At 40.8% G+C, this 27,864-nt stretch overlaps 1 protein-coding gene across 3 annotated transcripts in view; it reads left to right on the top strand.

Annotated features, from left to right (window-relative positions):
* Positions 1-27,864, top strand: part of grik2 (glutamate receptor, ionotropic, kainate 2) — a 153,345-nt gene that overhangs the window by 116,922 nt on the left and 8,559 nt on the right. For 2 of the 3 annotated variants that reach the window (XM_052066424.1, XM_052066423.1), the window contains exons 15-17: positions 8,099-8,324; positions 16,502-16,752; positions 16,989-17,016. In XM_052066424.1, coding sequence (XP_051922384.1) covers positions 8,099-8,324; positions 16,502-16,752; positions 16,989-17,016 — 505 coding nt within the window. The remainder of the gene's footprint in view (positions 1-8,098; positions 8,325-16,501; positions 16,753-16,988; positions 17,017-27,864) is intronic. The other variant, XM_052066425.1, reaches the window with a different exon arrangement.

Consider the following 27,864-nt stretch of genomic DNA (forward strand, 5'->3'; position numbering starts at 1 on the left):
CCAGGGGCGCGACTTATACTCTGGAGCAATTTATGTGTGAAATAGTTAACACATTGTACACATCACACGTTATTTTCACATTAAACCGCAAGACTTAAAACCCGGACTTTGTTGATACTTTCCACGTTGGCGGTAACTGAGAAAAACAATAACATAAGCAATGTAGAAGAAGAAGCACTGCATCTTCTATCTCCGGAGTTGGCGGTGTTGTTTAAAAGTGACACAGAGCATGAAGATGTCATTGGATTTCGTGATTTGGAGTGATGCTGATGGTTTGCTAAATTTGTTAGCATGTTCTCTGTGCTACAGTCAAGTCAAGTCAACAGTATTTATAGAGCACTTTCAAACAGCTATAGTTGTCTAAATAACTCTTAGTATGTTACGTGAACATACCAGACACATTCACAGTTCATTTGTTTAAGGGTCATGTAACGTTAGCATATCGTACACTTATTCAGCCTGTTGTTCTCTAGTTTTATTTTAATTTTAAATTGCCTATCAAGATGACATGTATGTTTTTGGTGTTGGAATTTATCAAATACATTTCCCCAGTGCGACTTTATATATATATATATATATATATATATATATATATATATATATATATATATATATGATGAGATAAGATAGCCTTTATTTGTCCCACAATGGGGAAATTTACAGCCTCCAGCAGCAAGAATGTATGTAGAAAGAAGAAGAGAAAAAAAAAACAACAACAAACATCTTTCAATTAAATACAATATGAACACAAATGGATAAATCGCAGTACTATTTACAATTTACCTTCACATCATTTAATTATTATTATTATTATGATTGTTATTTTTTATTCATCAGCCTGGCAGCAGTCGGTAGGAACGAGCGTCGGTATCTCTCCTTCTTGCAGCGCGGGTGTAACAGTCTCTGGCTGAAGGAGCTACCAAGTGCTGTCAGGGCGGGCTGGAGGGGGTGGGAGGGACTGGCCATCATAGCTTTTAGCTTAGTTAGCATCCTTCTGTTGCCCACCTCCTCCAGAGTGTCAAGGGAGCAACCCAGGACAGAACTGGCCTTCCTGACCAGTCGCTCCAGTCTCTTTCTGTCCCGGGCCGAGATGCTGCCTGACCAGCAGACAATGCCATAATAGATGGCCGAGGCCACCACCGAGTTATAGAACGTCTTAAGGAGTGACCCCGGAACCCCAAAAGACCTCAGTTTCCTGAGTAGGAAGAGTCGGCTCTGTCCTTTCCTAATCAGGGTGTCCGTGTTTGTGGACCAGTCCAGTTTGTCGTTGAGAAGAACACCAAGATACTTGTAGGAGGTCACCCTCTCTATGTCCATACCCTGGATGTTCATCGGTGCTGGTGAGGACTTTTTCCTGCAGAAATCCACAACCAACTCCTTAGTTTTGCTCGGGTTGATCTGGAGGAGATTCTGCTGGCACCAGTCCACAAAGTCCTTTGTCAGTCCCCTGTACTCCCGATCATCCCCTTCTGTAATGAGGATATATATATATGTATATATATATATATGTTGTTGCATGGTGCATTTTTTTGGCTTGTGCGATTTATAATCCGAAAAATACAGAAAAAGCGGTACTTAGACATGTCCCTGATAGCCGATTGAAAACCGTGATTAATATTTTTTTGATGTGTGTGTTTTAAACACTTGATGAACAAACTGATGAAACAGCAAGACACAAGTGGTTAGAGTTGACACAAGGAACATTGTGGGCAAGAACAGGAAGAGATGAAACAAGGGACATCGGGAAAGGTGACATAATGTGAAATAAGACTAAAGCTACTCAATAGAATACAAAAGTCCACAAAAACAGTGATCATGACAGAGTGGTAGTAAAAAAAAAAGTTTAAAAAAAAAGATGATTTGCCGTGCCCTCGAGTTGGTCTTCTATTATAAACCTCCAGTCATGCATTCCTCCATTTATCTAGTATACAGACACTTTTCTCATAGGTGTTGTCATAGGGTGTTAATTATTTAAAATTAATTTGTTTCTGCAAGCTAACTGCTGTTAGAACACACTTTTTTTTCCCCCCCAAGTGTGCATTAAGATATGTTCCCAGGTGCTCCTCACAAACCACATATGCCAGTTCTCCATAAATAAGAACAATTACCATATATTGTAATAACCTGTCTGAAAACTTTTCTTTTTTGGGGGGGAGGGGCGTTGAAAATACCACAATACACTTAACACCCTATTTTTTAACAACCCTGTTAAAATCAGACTGTTTTGGAGGAGCTGTGTTTTTGCACCTGAGATACCAAGAAGTAAAAATATGTATTTTATTTTTAGTCATACAGGCATCACTTGAGCACCAAGTCAAGGAGTGTGAGGATCCATGCATGTGAAGCATTAGGACACGATGCCAAAAACAAATACTTCAGACACCTTCTCCTACAAAAGCATTTAATCCTTCTTTGGAGGGGGCATGGGGGCTATAATTTCACACAAATTCGTGGGCAGAGACTCCAGAAATGTGGCCATTTGTATCCAAACAAACAGTTTGTAAGTGCTTCTAAGTTTAACCCATCGATCTTTCTTCTGCTTACATCATCAACCTCAGCAGGTAAGCCCAGACCTTCCTGTCACCATCCACTTCAATCAGTTTGTTCATGGAAATCCCAGGGCCGCTTGGGAGTCACGTTCTGGCAAGTGTCCTCGGACAACAACTGGTGAGAGGTGCCCGTAACACCTCACCAGGGAGTCATCCAGGAGGCCTTTTGAAACAGATGCCTGTACCGCCTTATCTAGCTCCTTTCAAGGGGGAGGAGCAGCGGCTCTCCTCGGATGCCCTCCTGACTGACCAAGCTTGTCACACTATCCCTAAGGGAGACCTTGAACAAGATTAAAACCACACTGCACCTCCTTAATCTGAGGTTTGACTTCCTGAAAGACCACCTCTCCAGAACCCACGTACTGGTCTTACCATGCAGGCTGAGGAGTGTAATGCTCCATGGTAAATACATACGCTCTGGTTCCACTTCTGTGAATCCGGGGTCCACACCCCTGGTTTGCATCCAGAGACACATTCCACCGATGTCTATGCAGTTTTGCAGACGTATGTCAACTAATATGGCCCCACAACATCCAGAGTCTTAAGGAATTCCGGGGCGAATTCACGAAAGGATTGCATGGCTTTTGCAGAGTGCTAACCGGTAAAAACGGAGCAAACGGAGAAAGAATTTAGCTCACTGGCCAAAATTTAGTGAGGAGAGTGTATTTCCAGAGCATTCAAGTATCTATTGTGGACCTGACATTTGGTTAACTCACCAGAATGCACAGTATGTTTTGCACTCCTACAACTTATAAGTGATTGGTAGAAAGTGAGTACTTGGCGTACCTCATTAGGTTTACGGCACAATAAATCAATAGAGCTATGTATTCGAATTGTAAAGGTACTGTTTGACTGAGACCTTTTTGACGAGTGGCAAATGGTCAAACACAATTGATCTTGAAACTGATAAAGATCCATATGAAAACCAAAACAGAACATATCAATAAAAAACAGATACAACAATTCAAAGCAAAAAATTCACTTTACTTTTCTCAGTTGAGTGTTAACAAAGCCAGACCAATGCAGAGGGCAACCGCTCTTAATGTCCTTATCAAGGTGTTAATGGCACATGGTTATCATGATGTTTAGTGTAGTGGCGTTACACACAAATAATATGCCCAGACAACACAATTCACATCCCGGAATAACATTTACAAAATACTGTTTAGGTAATTAGTGACTCGTGCTGGAAAATAGTATAATGGTGCCTAATTATGTAAATGTCTGCCTAGGATGGTCTCTGAAGCATAGAGGCGTTTCACTCGTCTCTCAAGCAGAACTCCCCGTGGACCTCTGCTACACCAACACTGAATAATTTAATAGCAAACACCCACTGCTGTAGAGACTTGCTTGTTAGCTAATAAAATCACATCTTGTTAAAGGGTGGGCTGGATTTTTTTTTTTTTTTTTTTACCTTGTGGGTATAATTGGGAGATGCCGGTTAATGTTTAAAACAGAGCCCCTCTCCAAATCTTCAGTCTTCACAAATGCAGATTATTTTGCAAAAAAATAATAGCAGGCAGTCTGATTATTAAATCAGGGGGAACTCATGGAGATGGTGGTGGGGAGAGAAGGTAACAAGATAGAGCAGACCATGAAAATCACAATAATGGCTTGCCATTGCAGAATAAATATACGGCGGGTAATATCCTAATTAATCTGCATTTTGAAAATGTTTAATCAAACAGTGCAGAAAAGCTTGAGGCCTGTTTGGTTACATAATTAATTGTAGTACTTTGATATCAAAACGCTTTCCAGAATGATCCTATCCACTGATGAGTGGTGAAATCTCCTAGTTAATAGGATATGCCTGGTGGAGAGCTTTAAATAACACCAGTGTTATGTCGAGATCTTCCAATGCTCTTGAAGCTGTCATATAAATACCACTTGTAGCAGTAGTAATTGAAACATATTTATTTATTGTTCATTTTGTATGTATAATTATGGAAGAATTATAACAATGGCAACAAAATAAAGTGGACATATGCTGTATAAAATTCAGTAAAGCGGTTACAATGCAGGCATGGGTCACAGTTCTCACTACACTTGCATCAAATGAAATCTACTAATCCAGTCTAGTTTATATTGGACGTCAAATATATGTGTGTGTGTGTGTACAGAGAGAGAGAGTTGAAGAGAGCGAGAGAGAGGTGGTATATATGCCAAAAACCTAAAAACATTGGGTGAAAATGCATTACTACAGTACACGGGATATCAAACGGAATTACCCTCTAATAAATAAATTTAAGCTTCTTTGAGAAGTTATAAGTTAATCAAGAAATAAAATACAATGTGCAAAGACAGCTGGGATGGGATCATCTCCAGCACCCCCCGTGACCCTTGTGAGAATAAAAACGATCGGAAAATGAATGAATGGATGGATAACTTAATAATATTAAGAAGACATGTACTTACAATATACCAATAAAAATTATATAGAATTTAAAATACCATTGTCTCATGAGTTTTTACATATTGTGTACTATTGTCACAGTAAACGTGAATGATTATATGGCCAAAATAAAATTAAACAGCATGCAATGTAGCCATTAGGTAAACAATTTCACTGTCCCAGGTGCAGTTCACAGTCACCAAATTAAAATAAAACGCCCATCGAATTAAAATGTAAATTTAAGCATGTATGCTTGGAGGAATTATCACTTGCAGTCAACATTTGTAATATCCCACCATGTCACATTAATGTAGTACTGTATTTTTCTTTTGATTCATTTTACACACTGGTACTGTATACGTTTTATTCCACTTCAGGTAAATTATCCATCTCAGTGGGTAAAAAAAAACAAACAGCAACGTACATTTACAAAAGTCATCGCTATTTTCAGGTTTGGTCTGCAGCTCTTATATTCAACCCTTCTGCTGGCTGGGTAGTCGAAGCACAAATGTGACTTTATATCCTGCACTTGTATTGCAGAAATATTTTATCTACTACAGCCATTTTGTTTCACGGCTTCCCTGTATCATAAACGGTGTCTGTGCAAAGGAGAGAAGGCTGCATAATATAAAAACACTGCTGTTTGTGCAGACAAAAACCATGCACGATCCCCCTCCACTCTCTCGATTCTTTTGATTAAGGGCCTTTGAAAAATATGCAAAACATTTTGACAAGCACCGAAGAGATTCTTGACGACAAGGACCAGCGTGTGCTATTGCACTCAAATCAAGGCTACATCAACCCATATGCTGAATGGCGTAAACCGCGTTACTAGCATTCACTTTCCAAGGTTGTGTGCTCTAAACACAACAAAAACATTTACTGTATAGAGATAAACTTAAGGTACAATTTACACATGGTACTTGTTGAATTTTGTCCGTTTTACTCATTCTTATAAACACTGAAAGTGAAGACCATTCAAACACAGTATAAGATGCCATGCTGTGTATACCAGCGCCACAAGCAATACACTTAAAAATTCAATTAGCAGATGTCCACTGGCAGCAGTTCTCAGCACAATGGGGGCACGTTGGGCCCACGGGTCTGCACTTGAGGGGAGCGGAGGCTTTATTATTATTATTTTAATCATGCGATTAACCTAGGTTCCTTGTGAACCCGATCACAGCCTCCGCAGCTGCCATTTTGTCTACATGACGACCACATTTAACTGGAGCATTGCGCTCACATGGGCCAGTAAGCCACGTGGGTGAGCGGGCAAACTGGCGGTGCTCGTATACCGTAACAAGGAAGTGGGGAGAGTGATGTTACAGCCCAATTAAACGATGTGCGCATCTGTCAACCCGAAACCAAATTTGAAGCACAAAGGGCTCATTATTTTAACCTGGAAAAAGAACAACATGATGATGTCAACACACTTTAATACTGCGATGTCATGAATATTATGACATACCTAATAATATACATTACATACATACATAATACAGTTGAATCTCCTTTCAACGTAGCCCATTTTACCTGTTCACCTCTATAACGTTCACATTTGAAAGTCCCGATTTCACGCAACTCATTTTCCATTTACCGATTTTGCTGACAATGAACACTTTTATTACGTAAACTTCATTATAACAACCAGATTTTGTGACAATGAACTGTGGGAATCTCACTGTCGCCGCGAGCTTGCTTTTGAACAAAATGTATGACATGGGATTCCCCTCTGTTGCTTAGTCACGCTGCTGATTGACTCGGTACATTGTTGTAGTTTTTGCCGTAACTCTCGGAGGCACGGCGCGGTCCTGAGCACATGGTCTGTAGACATGTCTGGCCAACGGAAGCAAAACTCGCTGTCTGTAAAGGCTGAAATTGTCCGTCACTTTCGAAAGGAAACTCAGTCGTGACTATGGGAATTGATGATCGTTGGCTTCGTCGGTGGCACTGGCACTTGCAGAAAGATAGGATTGTGTATTTAAGAACAGTTTAGAAGAATTTAACAGTATTTCAATTCAGTTTTTCAAATCACTTGTCTTCTGTAGAATTATGCAATGGCGAGGCTTGGTTGTGATTTGTACCTTTCCATTTCCAACATCGCAAATCTGTTGTAGTGCTTGGGTATACATGTTTGGTGATGCACCACTGCTGTCAGTTGGTTTTGGCATGTAGGAGTTATCTGTCTGTCAATGTATTCATCGCCACTGCTTTCTTCTTATCAGCAGTCAGAAGCTTGCATGCTTAATCGCCTGATTTGTCAAGGGTGACTTCAAAAGATTCTGATAGGCACTCCGCAAATCACCCGGTTGATCTAAAATATCGACCAGCCACAAAAAGTCATTACACACAATAATGGCGGGTGGGACCTTGAAGATGTGACTTAATTAGGTTCCGAATGGCTTCAAAACTGCCTTCAATTCCGCTTCTTAAGAAAGAAACGTTCCCTTGTCATCAAACTGTGGGATAGCGAGTATGCAATTTGAAGCACACTGCTTATGCCCAAGCTGGTTCTCCTCAGTGCAAATGACAGGAGCAGAACGTTTATGAAATACAGTATCTCATGAGTGAAAACAGTTTTCACACCACCTGATCTAAGATCTACATATTCTGTTGTACATGAGCTTTCTTATTGTGTGCTCTTCTGCCTCAAAGGTACTCAAAAGTGCATCAGGAGCCATTAGTATCAGTATCTAGCTGAAGTGTAGTTGGGCTGCCTGCTGTTGAGAGACTGCTCCTCAGATGACTTGCTAGCCTACATTACTGTTCTATATCCGCTGCCATTGGGCCCGATCTTGCAACACTATATACACTATATATATTTTTTAATTCACAAATCTATACTCTTGGTCAGTCTGCACAGTGTGCTATTTTTACAAACTACTGACGATGTAAAATGTTGAAAATGGCTTTCTGTTGTTAATCATGGTTGAACAATATGCATTGTATTGTATGTGTATGTTTCCATTACCATTTAAATATTAATGCAGCAAAGGGCAGAGTGGAACTATATGCTTCTACCGCTGTATGTAGTGAGACAAGTGGTGTTTATTTCCACACAAGTTAGCACATCTTGTATATTGCCCTAGAAAGACTACCGTACACAAACGTTTTTGGCTATTTACTTTCACAATCTTATTATGTCTCCTCACAGAAAACCAAGATCTCCACTTATGATAAAATGTGGGAATTCATGAGCAGTCGGCGGCATTCAGTGATGGTGAAGAATGTTGAAGAGGGGATTCACAGAGTACTCACATCAGATTATGCTTTCCTCATGGAGTCGACAAGCATTGAGTTTGCCACACAACGCAACTGCAACCTCACCCAGATTGGAGGCCTTATTGACTCACAAGCCTATGGGGTTGGCACTCCAATGGGTATGTACTGTATGTTGCATTGCTGAGTAAACATTATGTACCATTTTTTGAGTCATTTTATTCTATGCATAGTAACACTGATGCTGCTATGCTTCCATAATGCTGTGTTTTTCTGTGTTGCACTGGATACAGTGTAAAGTGAAAAGTAATCCTATGTTTCCTTTGAGTGTTTTACAATTGTGTACATACTGTTCATTCCTTGGGCGCGCTTCACTCCTTGTGTGTGGAATAAAAATAAGGTACACAACTTCAGTATATGCCAGCAAAAGGGAGTGCTGTTCACGTAAACAAAAGCAAGGCAAGCAGGCAGCTTGTCTGTCTTAGCTCAAGGCTAACAAACTACCTATACCATCACTTTCATAAAATGGACTTTGCCCGAGGTTATGTGGTTCCAGAAAAATGAGAAACTTTTACATGCGTCGCCTGTTGGAAATGTGGCTAAAAGATGACATGCCGCAAGGCCTCAGTCCTTGACCACAGACTGTCAGGATCCATAATGTTGTCTCCTCCTGCATTATCCTCCGGACGTGCCATGCCAAGGTCAGTGTACTGAGCCTCCTCCTGTTCACACTACTCAACTCGGACTGCTCAGTGAAATTCACAAGCTGTTATCGAGCGAAGTTTGCAGACAACAGTAATAGTGGGGCGCATGACTTTTAACGATGTGTCCGAGTACAGAGAGGAGACAGAACATGTTGTTGACCGGTGCAAAAGTAACAACCTTTGTATTAATTTGGAGAAGACCGAGGAGATATTGGTGGAACAGCCTCAGAACACTGCACGTTGGTGGAGCAACAATGGAAATGGTCTCGAGCTACGAGTACCTTATGATCCACCTTCCCGGTGACTTTATCAGGAGCCGAAACACTTCCCGTCTGCTAAAGATCGTCTCTACTTCCTCCAGAAGCTATGACATACCGGACTGCGGGTTTCTTGCTTGAGGAGCTTCTGCACATGTGTGGTGGAGAGAGTCCTTAGCACCAGCATTGCGGTGTGGCACACTGCACAAAGACAGGCTCTTCAAATGATGGTAAAGACCATGTAAAGATTGTGAGGAGCAGGTTCAACTCCCCACAACAACAGACATCTTCTCCAGAAGATGTAAAAAGAGGGCTCTCTGCATCAGAGGACCCACCTAAATCTCCACAAACCCTCTTCCATCTCCTTGCCCCTCTGGCAGGAGATTACGGACCATCCATAGCAGGACCACCATGCTGAAGAGCAACTTCTTTCCTCAAGCTTTTCAAACGTTAAGCTCAAATGGTGCTCTATCGCCCCGACATCAGCTCCTTCATGCATGTTCGAGACTTTGTTCTTGAACAATCTTTTTGTCAAGTACAAATTTTCATTCCGCTGTATCCACACTTTTGCTGCATGAGCAACATTGCACACGGTCAAACGATGAATAATTTCCTTTATCTTCCTGGTCATATGTATGTTATATTGTTATCATATTTAATCAGTCTTTGGACTAACTCAACTAAAGCAGTTCCTCGGGTACCGTATTTTGTGCTGTATCGTGCAAACGTGTGTTGGTGTTACAATCAAATGTATTGAAATGTCACAGGCTATTATATATAAACTAGCTGGTTCGCCGCCCTGCGGGCGGCTCATCAGCTAGTTCCTGCGGAAGGCAGGTAAGGTGGGCCTTCGGCCCACAAAAGTGTTGTTGCTTGGTTCAACTTTTTGTTCATCTTCATTGCTTATTGCGAAAATAAAGAGATGTTTAGCTCTACTAAATAACTAACAATTTTATTGCAATGCTTGTGGGTAGAGAACATTTTTTCGCTAAGATGCCTGCGCGATCATAGTGAGCCACTGCCTGAGCGGCGCAGTGGCGGCGCGCAGCGGCGCGGTGAAGTACGTACGTTTTGAAAAGGGACAGACGGAAGGACAGACCGCGTGCGGGACGACGCGCAATATATATATAGACTGTAATACATAATAGCATCATGTCATGAAATATCAGACTGCATCATTGGACATGTTCTGCTTAACACACCTGATTGCACAGGTCCTCGACCCAGTACCGGTCGATGTCGACAATATAACTATAAAACGGGCTCTGTGATGCCATGGTCATGAATTGTGATTTTACGGCGACCAGCTGTGAGCATCAGCAAGCGATCAGACGCAGCGGTGCCTATTGGTACTCACCCATCCCTATTAAAATGGTGACCGCATCTGCAACTGTGATACCTTATTTGTTTAATATATTACTTTTGTCCACCACATAAATTGAAGTATACATTATCCAAAAATTGTAAACAGTAAAACTGTCCATTTATACCTTCATCATACAATTACAAAACTTGAAAATGTTTTTTTTTGTGTGTGTGTGTGTGTGTGTGTTTGTTTTTTAGAGGCTCCACCCAACTGACATAGCTCTGAAGTAGTTTAGTCATTTGAGTCATTTTATTCTGGCTGCATTTTTCTGGTGGTTCGCTTCCTTGTTGTTACGATACATTTAACGTAGAATAGGTTGAGGACGAGCTCACGACATTTTCCAAGTAGCTTGCCCAACAATCCCGATGTGAATGTAAAATCTAGTGAGTTGTAAAACAAACAATATAAAAATGTATTTTTGTCTATTTTTTTCAACCGAGCATCATTAGTGTGCTGTGTATAGCTGTTTATGTAGTACTCTTAAATGTGTGTTATTGAAATAAAGCGTATGCGAGTGATAGGCAGGTAAGCAAAGTGAGTGAAGGCTTGAAAACAGTTTCTCTATAGGCCAGCGCGTGTGATGTAGAAACGAAAGGTGCTAGCTTCACTGCTCCCAGGTGGCTCGTTCACATCCAGAAAGAACAAGGTATTTAAATTGCTAATCCTACCCTTTTAGTCGCCTTGACCATCTGCAAACTGTACTGTATTCCCATATAGCCTGGTCATTTTGCATATATCTCATTGACTTGAGGTCAAACTGCATTAGTACTAAGGCCTTGGGAGAGCCACAGTTGACAGTCCCCTTAACAACTTCCTCAGTTGTCTAATGGATACACTTTTACATCCCAGATGTCTGAAATTGACTTTATAAAAGTGTGTTTACTTCGTGCAATCTTTACTGCCTAATATTGTTGTTAATGCATGATTAGATTTAGTACTTAGCTAAAAAGAAGCATACAAATGTGTAGTTGATAATGCCTATATTTGCAATGACATAATGTAGGCATTTTTTAAAGGTAGATCACATGAGCATCTTTAGCATATCAGAGTAGTGGTGGGCATTATTAAACAATTTTGATTCAGTACCAATGACTATATTTGGACAATTTTTTGACAATAGAACACATGAAAAGACCTGACCATTTAGCATTGGCCTTCCTGTCTGGAGTTTGCACGTTCTCCATGTACCGGATTTTCTCTGGGTACTCCACTTTCCTCCCACATTCCAAAAACATGCATGGCAGGCTGACTGAACACTCCAAATCAGGCATGTCCAGCTCTGGGCCTGGAGGGCCACTGTCCTGCCTGTTTTCCATCTCTCTGATTCGGATGATCAGCTCATCAGCCAGCTTTGAAGCAGCATTAGAATGATCCTGATTTTTTTGTATCAGGTGTGTTGCTCCTGGGAGAGCTGGAAAACAGGCAGGACAGCGGCCCTTGAGGACAGACTTTGGACACCTACATTTCCTTCATTTATAAATACAATGATCACAATTCTAAAAAGTCAAAAGACAACTCAACAAATGCATGAATAATATTATTAATAATAAAAATAATTAAGAAGAATGCATCAGTTAGCCTTCATAGTTTAAGATACATCATCATTACAACATTGTTCAAAAGTGTATTCTGATATTTTAACCAGAGCTGTTTGTGGTCTTGTGTCAGCATGACTTAAGAGGATGGAGCAAGTGTCAAAGTAGGAAATGGGGGTTGTCTGATACACAGAGAAGTGGGCATTCCATTAGTGCTGACGGACACCCATTTTGCTGGTGATTGACGAATGATGGGAGGCACAAAAAAGACAGACTAAGCACCAGGAGTGGGTTTTTGTCCGTCGGTGTAGTCGTTACCAGTCGGGTCAAGAACCGACAGACCTCTCAGTCCATCACCGACAGACGCTCGTTTTGCTGACGACTGACAGAAACACGCCCTAACTGTATCACATGTGTTAGTTGATATGTTTTCAGTCGGATTTCTGCAAGGGACTGTAATGGCCGGCTGTGATTGTCAAAGGAGGCTGAACCAGATGATGTCACTTCACTTTGCTATGAGTACACAAATCTACAAGCTTTGCTTGACTCTCTTTTATGTCCATTTATTTGTATATATAGATCCCCACAACCCCACCACCCGAAAACCTGCAGATCTCTATTGATGTTGCTGTTGTTGTTGAGCGACCTCCAACTGGGTCCCAAAGCGGCTCCTAAAGCCACAGCGACCCGGGTACCTGCAGACCCAGTTGTCGGCCGTTGACTGGGAACTGTTCGTAGCCCAAAGGCACGCCCAACAACTCTTGGAGGTTGTTCTCGAGTTGGGCTGATGTTGCTGTGCAAGCAGAAGCAGATACGAAGAAAGGGAGCATCATATTTAAAGGATGTCTTTAGTGGAGAAGTGTCTTCTACCTTTGTTCAGAGATATGTGCGAATGCAGAGCGGGAACCACGGAGAGTGGAATTGTGACAAAGAGCCCGGATGAAATGCAAATACAGCGGACCCCTGCTGTTTGGGGGCTATAGGCATTGGACCAGACTGAGAATCGCAAAAATCTGAATAGTAAAAAGTCAAATAAAGAGGGTAAAGCAAACATGAATGAACACGGTATCAGGGTCTAAAAATTAAAAAAATAAAATAAAAAAAATCTCTATGTTGGTGTAGGCTGTCAGCAAAGGGTTAATTGAGACACACGGACTTTTGTCAATTTGTCTTCCAAAATAATCTTTAAAAATTGTCTGTTATTTTTTTCCAGAGCTGAAACAAAATTCTTGCGTTCCTGGTCAGAGTGAACTGAACTCATGTAATTTTTCTTTATTGTCTTTAAGGCTGTGTCATTATTACTGCAATATAATTGGATTAGGGCCGGAACCAGCCCATCAGGTGGTCCAAACGTCACCACCTCCCCTTTCATCTTGCTCTTCCTCTCTCTCTCTCTCTCATTCTCAATCACACGCACGGGCACAGATACACACACACTCACGCAGTTCCCCACAGTACAGATACTCCATTTAAATATATGTCAATGTAACTCCCTCATATTAGTGTCTCAACAAAGCTTGCACACGCACAAAAATATGCATTGAAAGAGGTTGCCATGAACCTGAACAGTCACCAACCAAGGCCGACAGTTATTGTTTCATATACCATCCACAGTCCTGATTTCACAAAATAAAATGCAAACATATCAACTTTGCCCAACACCCTCAATATTCAATCAGGTAAAGTATAAAACACGACTCGGGCCTCCTTCTTTTCTTGCTCTCCTTCCTCAGTTGTTCCTCTCCTCCTTCCCCTTCCTTCTCTCTTTTGTTTGTCTCCCCTCCTTCACACCTTCACTGATAATTTCCCCTGCTCTTCCTCGTCCTCACTCTGCATCGGATGCGCTCGCACCCTTTGAAATTCATCACATCAGCGGCTACTACAGTATGTTTAGACACGTAGGGCCAGAAGATGCAGATCACAGACACAAAAGAAAGCAGAGCGAGGGGATTAATCTCCTCGCAGAAAGTGCACACAGACAGACCGAGGCATCTCAAGGCACCTTTTTGCCCCATTAACAAGGGAAGTTGAAACCTTTTTGATACAACCGCAATGGCATACACATGACATGTAATGTTCTATACCGTATTGGCCCGAAGATAAGAGGGCCCTGATTATAAGACGACCCCCTCTTTTTCAAGACTCAAGTTTGAAAAAATACTTTTTGAACACCAAATTAATTTTTATACAGAAAATAATTACAGTTCATTTAAATAAAATGATTATAATATATTTGAGAGAAAAAGCATGTTATTTTGTCTCATTCAAGTCTTAATATCTGAACATTTAAATACGTAAACTAAAGTGCAATCACATTCGTAAATGAATGGCTTCTGGTTTTTGAAACGTAAATTACATCATAACTTCTCCTCAGCTGCCGGTTAACCTGGGCGATCTTCGACCCACTTTTCTCTAGATTGTCGCTAAGTTTCTCCATTTTCTGTTATCTCTTCTGTTATTTTCTTCTCTTTTCTTTCATACCGCTATTTATTTTTCGTCTTCGTGCTACCGCTATTTTATTTTTATTCCACGTGACAGGGGTTCACTTTGGCTCGGAGAGTCAAATTCAACATTCGCTTCAATGATATCTGGCGCCATTTAGACCCCGAATATAAGACGACGCCCACTTTTTCAGTCTTATTGCAATGCAAAAAACACTGTCTTATATTCGGGCCAATATGGTAATTGTTTTACTGAAGTGTTGACAACAATGATCGGATCAATATTTTAATAATAATCTTTGCGTAGTGATGAGTAGATGATGATGAAAAACAGGTGGTTAGTCCCATTCTCTTGTCCTCGAATCGCTTAATCTGGTTTGTTGGTTGCGCATAACCCCTATTGCAGTGGTGGTTCTGTTTGGGTCAGAAACCATTCCGGTGGGACAGGAATCATTGATGAGAGAATTCGGGTCGCTTACAAGACAAGGTTGATTTATCTCTGTTTTTGTAAAGAGCCTTGACCGATATATGGCTGGACGGACAGATGGATTCAATTTAATTTCAGAAGAAAAACATAAAAAAGCGTGTGAATAAAGTTCAACATTGGTTTCATCGGTTTTCTCACATAGATTTGGGAGAGATTTCTTATGGTCCGACTAAACCGAGGTTGGCGCAAATAGAACAAGGGTCATCAACAAAAGGAGGTGCTTTTCTACATCTTTAGACAAGGTTGAAGGACTTCTGAACAGTTTGAAATAGCGGCCGATATTTGTATTGTATAGGATTCTACTAAAACACAAGTGTCAAACTCAAGGCCCCGGGCCCAAATCGAGTCTGCCACATCATTTTATGTGGCCTGCGAAAAGCAATTCAACCAGGTCAACTTCCATGACACATGCTAAAATCTATGAAGAATTTCAAATTGTCATGTGCAATAAATCATCTTGTTGAGCTACTGCAAACATTTTCTTGTTTTACATTATTACAGAAACTTGAACAACAGTAGAACAAACTACTCTCCTAGACTGATTGATTTCAAAATGAGTTATCTATTAATTGTGTACTGGATATGTAATAATACGAGAAGGTGATTAAACACTGAAATGGTTTCACAGTCACAATGGCCCTCCGAGGGAAACTGTGACTACAAAGTAGCCCACGACAAAAAATGAGTTTGACACCCCTGTGCCAGAAAGAAAAACATGGCAAGAAAAGCCTATAGAACATCTGTCAGTGTCATATAAGCATTTAAGTGCATTTGTTTGTAATTGGGGAGCTGGTCCTTGAATAACTGGTACCCTCAATCGGATACATCATATTTCTCCTATGAGGCAAACTAAGTAACACAACATACATACATACATACAGTATTCGATATACATTACAACAAGAATAACTACCAGACAACACTGGACACTTTGTTCACACATGAAAAATACACTGTGTACCATCCATATGTTAAATTGTTGGACATTAAATAACGATTGTAATGTTTTGCCAATGGGATAAGGTGAAAATGGGATTTAAGTGTCAACAAGACAAAATGGCCCCGTTTTTTCTTGTCGGCAACTTAAAAGAGGGCTCAACGGAGGGGGTGTTGTTGGTTGATGGCTTTGCCTCCCATTTTAATGTCAGAGATTCAGTGTTCTTGGCGTGGCTTTCAAATCTGATTGAAAAAGTGAAATAAACCCTTTGCAGCTTGGTTGAGGGAAATAATTTTCGAATCTATGGTGGAATTTCTAAAGTGAAGAAGTCACCACAGAGATCAGGAGTATCCACAGGCATCTATGCAGCAGCTCCTTTATCTCAGTTTTCAACCTTGCTGTCATAGCTGCTGTTTTTATTGTCTCGAGGGACAATAAATTGTGATCGTTTTTGGAAATGTGAAGCTTGGCAAGAAGGACTGAAGAGATTGCAAACCGGTATATGTGAGTCGATTTGTCTCGCAAGTTTGCATCTACCTCACTCCTTCAGTTTTGAAAAAGAGCTAAGATTGCAATGCCATGATTTCTGAGACAGTCTTCTGTCTCTCCAGGCTCTCCATACAGAGACAAGATCACTATTGCCATCCTGCAGCTTCAGGAGGAAGGCAAGCTGCACATGATGAAGGAGAGGTGGTGGCGAGGAAACGGCTGCCCGGAAGAGGAAAGTAAGGAGGCCAGTGCCCTCGGGGTGCAGAACATTGGCGGAATCTTCATAGTTTTAGCCGCCGGACTTGTGCTCTCCGTGTTCGTGGCAGTGGGAGAGTTTCTTTACAAGTCCAAGCAAAGCGCCGAACTCGAAAAGGTAGGACCATTTGTTATATCAACGAATAAGAGCAACATTTTCTTACCCAGTGTGCCTTGAATGACTTTCATGGCAGAAATATCTCAACAAAATGAAGTGAAACGTATGGTAATGCTAATTCCACAAGTTTGCAAAATGAATAGCACATGACTCTCTGTTATTGTTCACATGATCATTCCAGTGCTCTACAATATGCAGGAAGATAAGGGTTGGTTTTTTTGCATTTATTCACTTAGGCCCAATGGCGACAACGAGATAAGAAACGTGAGGAATTCTGCTGTCACCATGGATCCAAGCTAGACTTTAACCACCATCGCAAATGACCTCAAGATACACTCAAGAAACTTTGACAATATCTAAAACTGCCACACATTGATTGTCACACTTTAGATGATGTAGTACAAACATGCAAACCCCAATTCTAGTGGAGTTGACGTGTTATGTCAACCGTGGATAGAAACAGAATACAATCATTTGCAAATAATTTCCAACCAATTGAATGCACGACAAAGACGGGTGAGAGCTAATGATAAACTTATTTTTTTTAACAACAAATTTCCCCATAAACTGGGACAGGGGCATGTTTACGACATCTGACATCACTTTTTATTTTAACAAGATTCAATGAACGGTTAGGAACTGAGGACAGTAACTGTTGAAGCTTCGTAGGTGGAATTCTTTTCCCATTCTTGATTGATGGAAAACTCACTCAACAGTTTGGCACCTCATGGTGTTTCATGTTTTACGCTTGATATTGTGCATCACATTTTCAGTGGTGGACAGGGCTGGACTGCAGGCAGGCCGGTCTAGTACTTGCACTCTTTTACTACGAGCCATGTTTGTTGACACATGTTGAAATGGTATTGTCTTGTTGAAATAAGCAGGAACAGACCAGAAAAAGGTGTCGCTTGGTTGGCAACATATTCTGCTCCAAAACCTGGACACTGTGTACGTTTCAGAATGAACGGTGTCTTCACAGATGTGCAAGTTGCCCAAGCCATGAACTCCAACACAACCCCATACCATCACAGATGCTGTCTTTTCAACGTTGCCCTGATATCAATCCGGGTGGTCCAGAGGACATGACATCCATGACTCCCAAAACAATTTCAAAGGAACACACTTTTCCACTTGGCTTCAGTCCATCTCAGATGAGCTTGGGTCCAGAGCGCCGGTGGCTTTTCTGGGTGGCTTTTACTTTACACAATATGTAGATGTGGCGATGTGGCGATGTGGCGAACAACTGTGTTAGCTGTGATGGTTTCCCAAAGTGTTCCAAAGGCCACGTGCCAATATTATTTTCACAATGACGCGGCTTTTGAATGCAGTGCCCTTTAAGTGCAGAGATTTCTCCAGATTCTCTGAATCTTATGATGATATAATGGACCGTAGATGATGAAATCACAATTTTCTCTATTGTGAAACTATTTTCTCACACAGTTGTTCACAAAGTGGTTAAGCCCGCTCCCTCCCTTCTTGTGGAAAAGTGAGCATTATACCGAATCATGACACTCACCTTCTTCAAATTAACACGTTCACCTGTGGGATGTTCCACAAAGATATTTTTTGGAGCATTCCTCAATTTTTGGGCTTTGTTGCCTCTGTCCCAGCTTTTTGGGAATGTGTTGCAGGCATCAAATCGACAGAATGTGGTATTTGGGAGGTGGGTGGAGGACGATTTTCAACAATTTGAATATTCAGTGTCTTGTCTTTGGAGTGTATTCAATTGTAAATAGGTTGGAGATGATTTGCAAAGCAATGAGTTCCATTTTAATTTACATTTTGCACAACGTTCCAACTTCACTGGAATTGTATTTGCAAAGAGATTCAAAAAATATGAAATAAAACATAATAGTGCTGGTAGTACACAGTCAGCAGGTTAAAACCAGGCACATGCACGAAGATTTTCATGCTACATGATCCATTTCAAAAGTCACAAAATCCTATTCTTCTCTCTACTCACCCTGCACCAGTAGTGTTGCAGACCACTCAGCTAAACTTCTCTGCTCATTAACCAATAAAACATTTTTTTAGACAGCCGGTTATCAAGAAAATGTAGTTGCATGAAAAGTAGTAATAGTAGCTGATGGCGAGGCAGCCTCTGACGATTTGATCCACCGCAAAAAGGTCTTAAAAAATGTGGGAAAATGTTTCATCCAGACTTTTCTGTCATAAAACTGACAGCTAAACAGATCTGAGCAAGGTTCAAGGTCAGTGACTAAGACATCAAGTCATGGTAAGTGATAGAATGTCAGGCTTCTTGAGGCGGTATTACACTGAGCAGCCGAGGCTTGTGTATGATTGCCAATGTAGTGAAGGTTGTTTTATCGTCAGGGTTCGTTAAAGAGTGAAAAAGGTCGCAAAGACGTTCGCCGGACGTTCAAAGTTTTAATGGTCACAAACAGTTTTCCCCCATCACAATCAAAATTTGCTTTGAGTTGCATGTTGCCATTCGCTTTCTCCTGATTTGATCAAAAACATAATCCTTGAATCCACACATAATCATTTTAGGATCTCCTTCCATCGTATGTGGCTGGCCTCTGCACTCTATGTCACAGCATCATTATGGTGGGTTGTCGGGTTTATGATGTGCACTATTAAAGAAAAAAAAGAAAATAATTTTTTCTTTTAAAAACAAAAAAAGTGACAGTGTCTTTAAAATTACTTTAATCTATTGTCATTTGTAAGAGTGATGACAGGCATTGGTTTTCATCCGAATCGATTTTAGTGCTTACATTTGATGAGTTGTTAGTAATACTTAATTTCTAATCATTGCAGTGTATTAAAGTTTTGATTTTGTGGTGCCCAATAAAGCCACGGCTTCCTTCGAGTTCCACTATATTGCCTAAAAGGCAAGTCCTACTACAAAAACAGAGTGGGCACATTCAACATCTTTGGCCTTAAATAACACTGGACCAGATGAAAACGGTGGCCAAAGAGGTTCAAAATATTGTCGATTTTGAGCCGACAGACATGTCGCGGACAAATGGAGTGTCTTATAGCCAGTGTGACATACTCAATAATTGTTCGGCTGATGTATGGGATGCTTCATGACTACCATGAGGAAAGTATGGCATGTCAGTATCTTTCCGCATAGTCCACATGTGCAATGTCGTCCTTCTATTGGTCCTTCGGCATTGACCAAGAGAAAGACAGATCCGTCCTACTTATGACGAGAAACTGACAAGGCTCACACAATCACAATGTGGTGTTATAAAGTGACAAACAAAATGGGAAACATTGGAAAGTATCCATAGCATCTCACCTCATCTGACATTTGCTCATTGCAGAGCTAGTAGCTGATTAGCAAAGGTCCATCCCATCCTCTCCCCACCATCCAGGAATGGATCCATACTTTTTTTTAAACTTTATTTTTAATGGGGGACTTTTCTGAACACACAGGCACATAATGCGTCCGTTGACATGATTTTGAAAGATACTTGTCCCGCCTCCCCAACAGATCTGGCTGATAGACTGAATTTTGATGGAAGCACGTAACAATTGGGTGGTGACAGGCTTGTAGTGTGACATCGACCCCGGTGCAAATTACTGAACGATATTTATCTGATAGTCTGACACAGTAGCCGTCATGAACGACAAAAAAGCCGTGGGGTTTGGCCATTAGTCTTGAACACTTACCACTGAACGCTTATAAAAAACAAAACAGTAACATCAGATTTAAAAATAGAAAGTGTTGCAATAGATGGCCCGGTGTATGAGTGATTGAGCACGTAGGCTTCACAGAGCAGAGGTACCAGGTTCGATTCCAGCTCCCTGTGTGGAGGTTGCATGTTCTCCCCGTGCCTGCGTAGGTTTTCTCCGTGTACTCCGGTTTTCTCCCACATTCCAAAAAACATGCATGGTGAACTTGAAGAAGTGTATTGATAAAACACAGAAAACTAAATCCTAAACAAAGTAATGAAAACAAAACGAATCCAAAGTAACAAACAAACACCATGGCAGAAACTAAAAACTCTCAATAACAAAAACATGACCAAAACATGACTGAAGCGAAAACATAACAATGAGCTAAACATGACTGAAACAAACATGACAGTAGCAAGAAGCAACAATGACCCGACACTGAGTGTTCGGGTTGGGAGTCCTTTTAAGGCCCAAATTACCTATGACCAACAGGTGTGCAGCTGCCAGGGGAGCCCTACAGTGCCACCTGTTGGTCCCTAAACCGAATCATGACAGTGGTTAGTTGTTCTCTGTGTGCCCTGCGATTGGCTGGCAACCGGTTCAGGGTGCCCCGCCTGCTGCCCAAAGACAGCTGGGATAGGCTCCAACATGCCCCGCGACCCTTGTGAGGATAACGCAGGCCAGAAAATGGATGGATGTGTCGCAAAACCCTCCAAAACAGACCATAGTGGCTTGAACAAAGTCTTCTACGGGGCTGTTGGGGTTGCCTTCCAGTCTGTCAGCATACAGGTACATTCACCAAGATCCTTGAAATCAGGCATCAGGTAGAGATCAGGAAAGTCATATTTGGTGGTAAGGTTGAGCGTCTTCCTTAAACTACTTGCAAGTGGAGGTAACATCTCTGCTGCAGACAGTTTTCCCCTCCAGAGATACAGGGTCCACTCCACCCCCCACTGTCCTCCAAAACACACACACACACACACACACACACTGGATCCTAAAAGTAGCTGTTCGGCTGACCAGGTGGACAAGGCTCAGGTCAGAGCCCCATCATCTCTGGGTAAGAACCATACCGACTATATCACCCAATCCAAATCATTCCAAGCCAGAAAAAACATTTTTCAGTGTATACACAGCAGTCATCGAATCAATCCTGTGTTCTTCCATCACGGTTTGGTTTGGGGCCGCCACAAAAAAGGACAAAATCCGACTTCAACGGACAGTTAGGACGGCGGAGAAAATTGTTGGCACCGCCCTACCCACTCTTAAGGACTTGCACACTGCAAGAATCAAGACAAGGTCACAGAAAATCCTCCTGTATCCCTCGCACCCTGCCCACTCCCTTTTCAAGCCACTCCCCTCAGGCACACGCTACAGATCCATGCGCACCAAATCCAGTAGACACTTAAACAACTTCTTCCCTCTAGCCATTAACTCCTTAAACAGTCACTGACGTAGTCACTCTTCTTGTACTACAAAATGGTACTACAAAACTACTGGTTACTCTAAAATGGTTCAATGATTTTGTTATTTACGATGATACTAGTGCAGAGTGTTATACTGGAGACAAATTCCTTGTGTGTTCTACATACTTGCCCAATAAAGATGATTCTGATTCTGATTCTGGTATAGTTGCTCAAGATGCCACAAGGTTATTTCAGGCAAGGGAAGGCAAAGTAGCTTTATTTACATACAGAAAGTAACTCAATGTGCAAAAACACAGCACCGAAACGCGTTTACAAACACAACAGCTAATGACATTCAGAAGCATCACTGAGCAAACAATAGGACTTGAGCAAATTACTAAAATAATGAACATTGACAGCATATTGGCGACCCGGAGGTCCAGTGGTTAGCGCGTCAACCTCACAGTGCAGAGGTACTGGGTTCAATTTTAGCTCCAGCCTCCCTGTGTGGAGTTTGTGTGTTCTCCCCGGGCCTGTGTGGGTTTTCTCTGGGTACTCCGGTTTCCTCCCACATTCCAAAAAACATGCATGGCAGGCTGATTGAACACTCAAAATTGTCCCTCGGTGTGAGTGTGAGTGCGGATGATTGTTCGTCTATGTGTGACCTGCGATTGGGTGGCAGCCGGTTTAGAGTGTCCCCTGCCTAGTGCCCGAAGACAGCTGGGATAGGCTCCAGCACCCCCACAACCCTTGTGAGGATAAGCGGATCGGAAATTCGATGGATGGATGGATGGATGGATAACAGCATATTAACACACAAGACTGGAATTTTATGGAAGAACGGGAGCCCTTCTCTCTTTCCCCAGTTCAGTTGAGGACACAACAGAAAACGTTTTATTCTTATTTACCAGGACATTAATGCACTGGCATTTTCAGGTCTCTTATTATTATCAACATAAGCAGATAATCAATGTTAATTTTCAAACTCATCAAGTCACAAAAAGAGATTTTCTGAAGGTGGCATTCAAGGTTGTGTGCAAAAAAAACCCTGTTAGACACCTCTGTGAGGAAGAAAAAGAACATATTCTTTAACTTCTTGGATTCTTCTTTAAACGACCTTTTCATTATCTCTTTGGATTGTTGCAAATCGCTGGGTTTGTAAAACCAGCCACAGAGCAACATAACCAAATGCCGCTGAACAATCCAATTGCCCCACGCAGCGTGCCTCGGAAATGACATTGTAACCTTTTTCAAATTGGTTCTTGTATTTCTACTAGCTTTGAAGATTTTTTTCTTTTGTTTTGTTTATTCAGATCATGTAGCCTTCTTCAATTTTCTGACCAGCACTATTTAAGTGAATTCTTGATTCGACAAAGCCGGTGGTAATCAGGCATGGCCATTAACATGTAATTCATTTTCCAAAAGTGTAGTGAATAATTAAATTTATGATTAAACTAGGGTGGAACAATTACCGGTACTTTTTCACATGCAAAAGATGTCATCATAAAAAAGTATGTAGTGAATCTCTCCTTTCATCTCGCCTTTTGCTCTCTTTTAGAAAGGCACAGCAGACAGCCATTATAGTTAGTCCACACAAATTGAGAATTGAACATATGATGCCCGCACAGACGCCAAGCAAGTGATTCACATTGATGTTCCAGTCAGCATGAAGCTTATCTGTGAAAATAAACTATCAACATAAATCTATACTTTTTATGCTTCAGGGTGCTGACATAGAATTTTGAATGTGTTGTTTGTTTTTAACTAAGTAACTAAAAGTGTCGACTTAAAAAATGTAATGTTGAGTATCTGTTGTTTTCCACATGCTTGATAGCGCACACGACAATTTGCATTTTATAATTACTTCTGTTCTGTGACATTAGACAGAAGCATCGCCTCATTTTAGTACTGGGGATGAGCCTTACACACTCTTTTAAACTGATGGTAAGTGGAGTGCATTTATATAGAGCTTTAGCAACGCAATACGGTGCCCAAATTCTTTACGAAGCTTTACATTCATTCATTCATTCATTCATTCACACACTAATTCACTACACTCATGGTATGTACCATAAACGATAAACCGTTTCATTTTTTCAAGGTATTATGTTTTTGCTACGAATGGCAAAATAGTCAAAATGTAATTGTTTCGAGTTAGACTTCTTTCGATTTTTAAAACGTTATAAGCAAACATGAATATAAGTGACATGCACGAGGTCGCTTGCATAGCAAGTGTGCAACGGATATGTGAACCTGCCATCTCTGAGCATGCTGTAAAATGTAATGACATCTGGTTGGAGATTATGAAACATAAAACTAAAAATAATTGAGTATAATCTAAGCGCCAACCTAAGTCTGTCAGGTTGCAAGGAGGTGGTGGACCCCAAAAAGCAGGCAGGAGGGAGGAGCAGGGTGAATTGATAAAAACACAAAGAAACTAAATCCTAAACAAACAAAGTTCTAAGAACACAATGAATCCAAAGTATCAAACAAAAATCATGACTGAAGCTAAAACCTAGCAGTGACCAAAACATGACAGGAACAGACAAACAATGACCCGACACCGAGTGGTCATGTCAGGAGTCCTTTTAAAAAGCTAACGTCCTAATGACCAACAGGTGTGTAGCTTCAGGGAGAGCCCTACAGTGCCACCTATTGGTCACAAACCGAAACATGACAAAGCCAATGTAAAATTCTATTGACTTGCTAACAGGAAATTAGCATAGTTTTCGGGAGTGATATCCCTTCAAATAACGAATATTGGCACTCAAACGTTTTAGAGACACATACACACATGAAATATATAAAAATACTCAAACGCAACCATTCTTCCAAATGAAAAATGTGTTATTAAAAAAAATTGTTATATATTTCGATCGCAACTTTTTTCTTATCTCATTATAAGTGTGCACTCGATGCATGCACGGCACCACACTGCCCTAAGGGGCCAAGGCATGCACAGCAGGAATAAACCATGTTTTTTTTCTCTGTTTTTCTTCATTGTTTTTTTTTAATTATTATTATAGTTTATTCTTATTGTCCTTTATTACTTTTTATTAAGTTATATGCTTTTTGCTTTCAAATTATATTCACTTGAGTATTGAGTTGTTTCAAATTCAACGATAGCAAGGTCCCAAAATGTTTGGTCATACAAACACAAGTTTGCACAAGCTATCCTAGCAATTCTCTTGAGAAAATAAATAAGGAGCATTAACATGGGTTGAAATAAATTTAATAATGTTTGCCGATTGTTTTTACATTTATGTCCTCTAACCATTTTCAGAATTTGTACACAAGAAACACTGTCTCGTTATTTATTACACAATAACCTCGTATCCTTAAAATTAAATAATGAAATTTGCTGTTACGGTCATTCTATGGGCCTGTCATTCAAAACAAAACCAAATTTTGATTTTTACAAGAAATGCTTACATGAGCAATGTAAGAAATTGATCTGGATGTCACCATTTGCATGTTTTTTTGTTGGTTTTTTTGTCAGTGCTCTTGTCATAACTTTGAAAGGGTTTCTGTTAATAGTCATATGAATTCCCATTGTCATCTGTTTAGAGTTTTTACTCTTGATTTTTGAAGCTCTCGCCAAAAGAAAATCCTGTCGGAGTGCGCCAGGAAACGGCAGACATTTTATGCATGCGATGCAAAATATTGAAAAAATATATATTTTAGCTCTAAACTGTACTTTTTCCATGTACAGTGGTTCAATTGTTTTTAAAATTAGAATTTTTCTTCATAGCTTATACTATATACAACATAAATTAAGGAACAATATACATCCCAACTTCCCTGCGACTGACTGGCGACCAGTTGAGGGTGTAGCCTGCCTTCTGCCCTAAATCAGCTGTGATAGGCTCCAGCAACTCCCCGCAACCCTGTTCAAGATAAGCGGTGTTGAAAATGAATGGCTGGTTGGATGGATGAATGTACATTGCAACAAATGCATAAAACATAACCCCACCCACTATTCTTAAGTCTATCTACTCATTTAAATGCATCATTGATTTAAAATGGATTATCATCTCCATGCTAGTTTGTCAGATTTCCATGATTACCATAATTATCCCCTTCGTCCCTCTCCTGATCCACTTCCTGCTCCACTCCTGCCCTGCCCTCTTTTGTCTCCCTCCCTTAGCTCCTCCTCTGCTTTCTACTCCCGCTACTCCTCCTCCCCCTCTTCCTCCTCTTGCTTCTTTTTCCTTCTCTTCTTTCCTACTGCTGAGGCTGCTGCAGACTAACCTGGCTTTGGGGGCGCAGGGACCAGACTGGCATTGGGACGGCTGTGAGGAACCCATGTTATCATCCCCCATTGTGCATGCAGGCACACACGCACACAGATGCACCAACACGACTGCACATTTGCATGTTTGTGGATGCGCACATATGCACGTGTAAAGTTTTGTGTCAGTAAACTAAGCTTAACAAAACTGGAGATGACAAGTAACTCATGTTAGCCTCTACATGAGGTGTCGTGACGGGCAATGGAGTAACAAAGCTCCCTATGATAATTCAAGTAATCCTGCCGTACTGATTTTTGCCTACGCCTACAACTTCCGCAAACCTCCTTTCGGAGTCAACATGTGAACAGATATTCTTTTTTTTTTCTGTTCCTGTCACAGTGAGAGCTGGTCTCTGAACTCTTTCGATACTGACTAGTGATGCTTTGTATACAAAACCATTTAACTGCAAAAACCCCTCAAGCATCAAATTTGAATGTTAAGGCTGTTTGAAAAAGATGGACTATGATAACATTCACGTGTTAGGAGTAGTGCTTGAATGCGACAGCCAAGTTGTTGGTTTCTACCAGAGGCTGCTTTTCATGTTATGTGTTTCTACATTTGGCATTTCACTGCTGTTCATGAGGTGCATGTATTTGTAAATCTATCAAATATGTCGAATTAGTTTGATATTTTTTGTTCCCAGTTCTGACATATTAAACACATGCAATCTCACCCGAAGCTGCATAAGCTTCATGAATCATGAATTGCCTTGGCAGTTAATGATTGTGCCATGATTTGCATCGGAGGATATTGTCCATGCTATCAAGTCATATCACAGCAGGCACACACAGAGAAGAATAAACCGAGTCACTTAAACCAGTCATCTATTTTCCGAACTGCTTGTCCTCACCATGGTCACAGGCGAGTCACTGATACTGTTGAATAAAAATGCGATACTTCTGCATAACATTAAGGACCTTTCTACCGACCTATCTAGCTATCTAAAGGTCAAAACTGACCAGGGGTCTAATTAAAACATTTCATTTAACTCTAACTACATACTGTCACCCTCATCATTAGGAAATGAAGTTGCCTGGACAGAACTCACACGTTATCAGAGAATTAAAATAAAAAATAAATTAAAAAAAAAACTAACAAACAAAATAACATCCAACATTCACCACCTGTGTCTCTTATATCCACGACATGTAGACATTGATTTTTCGGGGAATGGTAAACAAACCAAAATATATAAACCAAGAAAAATAAACTAAAATATCTCAGGGTGGTTATGGTTGTCTCTACCATGACTGGCAATCGTGCCAAATAGCATTCAAACTATTACTACTATCTCAATTGTATATTTGCAATTATTGTTGGTGCGCTTAAAACAAACAAAGATACCTCACAATTCACGGGATTTACTGTTGAGAAAACAAAAACATTTTCTGATTAGTGATACTGTTATATCTTAAACTGAGAGTGATGAAATATCAGTAAATGCTTAGATATAGTGATTTATTACCTTTTATTCGTTTGTATAATGGTGCCTACATGCAGCTTTTTGCTTTTCAATTCCCACTTCCTGAATCACATTACGTTGCCATTCTCCACCGTGGAAACGGGCTCTTCCTCAGAGCTGTGGCACAGCTGCTGATTGTTGAGCATCATAAAAACTCTGTAATCCAATGACCCTAAGCTGCTGCTATCAATCCAACAAACCACCAGCAGGCAGATTTGATGGCAATGTGTCCCCTGAGCCTGAGCACAGAGGGCCCAGCGCACTACAAAGCCTGGAGCCTGTATAGCTTTTACTGCGAAACCACTGC

Source organism: Hippocampus zosterae, chromosome 5, assembly GCF_025434085.1.
Source record: "Hippocampus zosterae strain Florida chromosome 5, ASM2543408v3, whole genome shotgun sequence".
NCBI classification, from domain to species: Eukaryota; Metazoa; Chordata; class Actinopteri; order Syngnathiformes; family Syngnathidae; genus Hippocampus; species Hippocampus zosterae.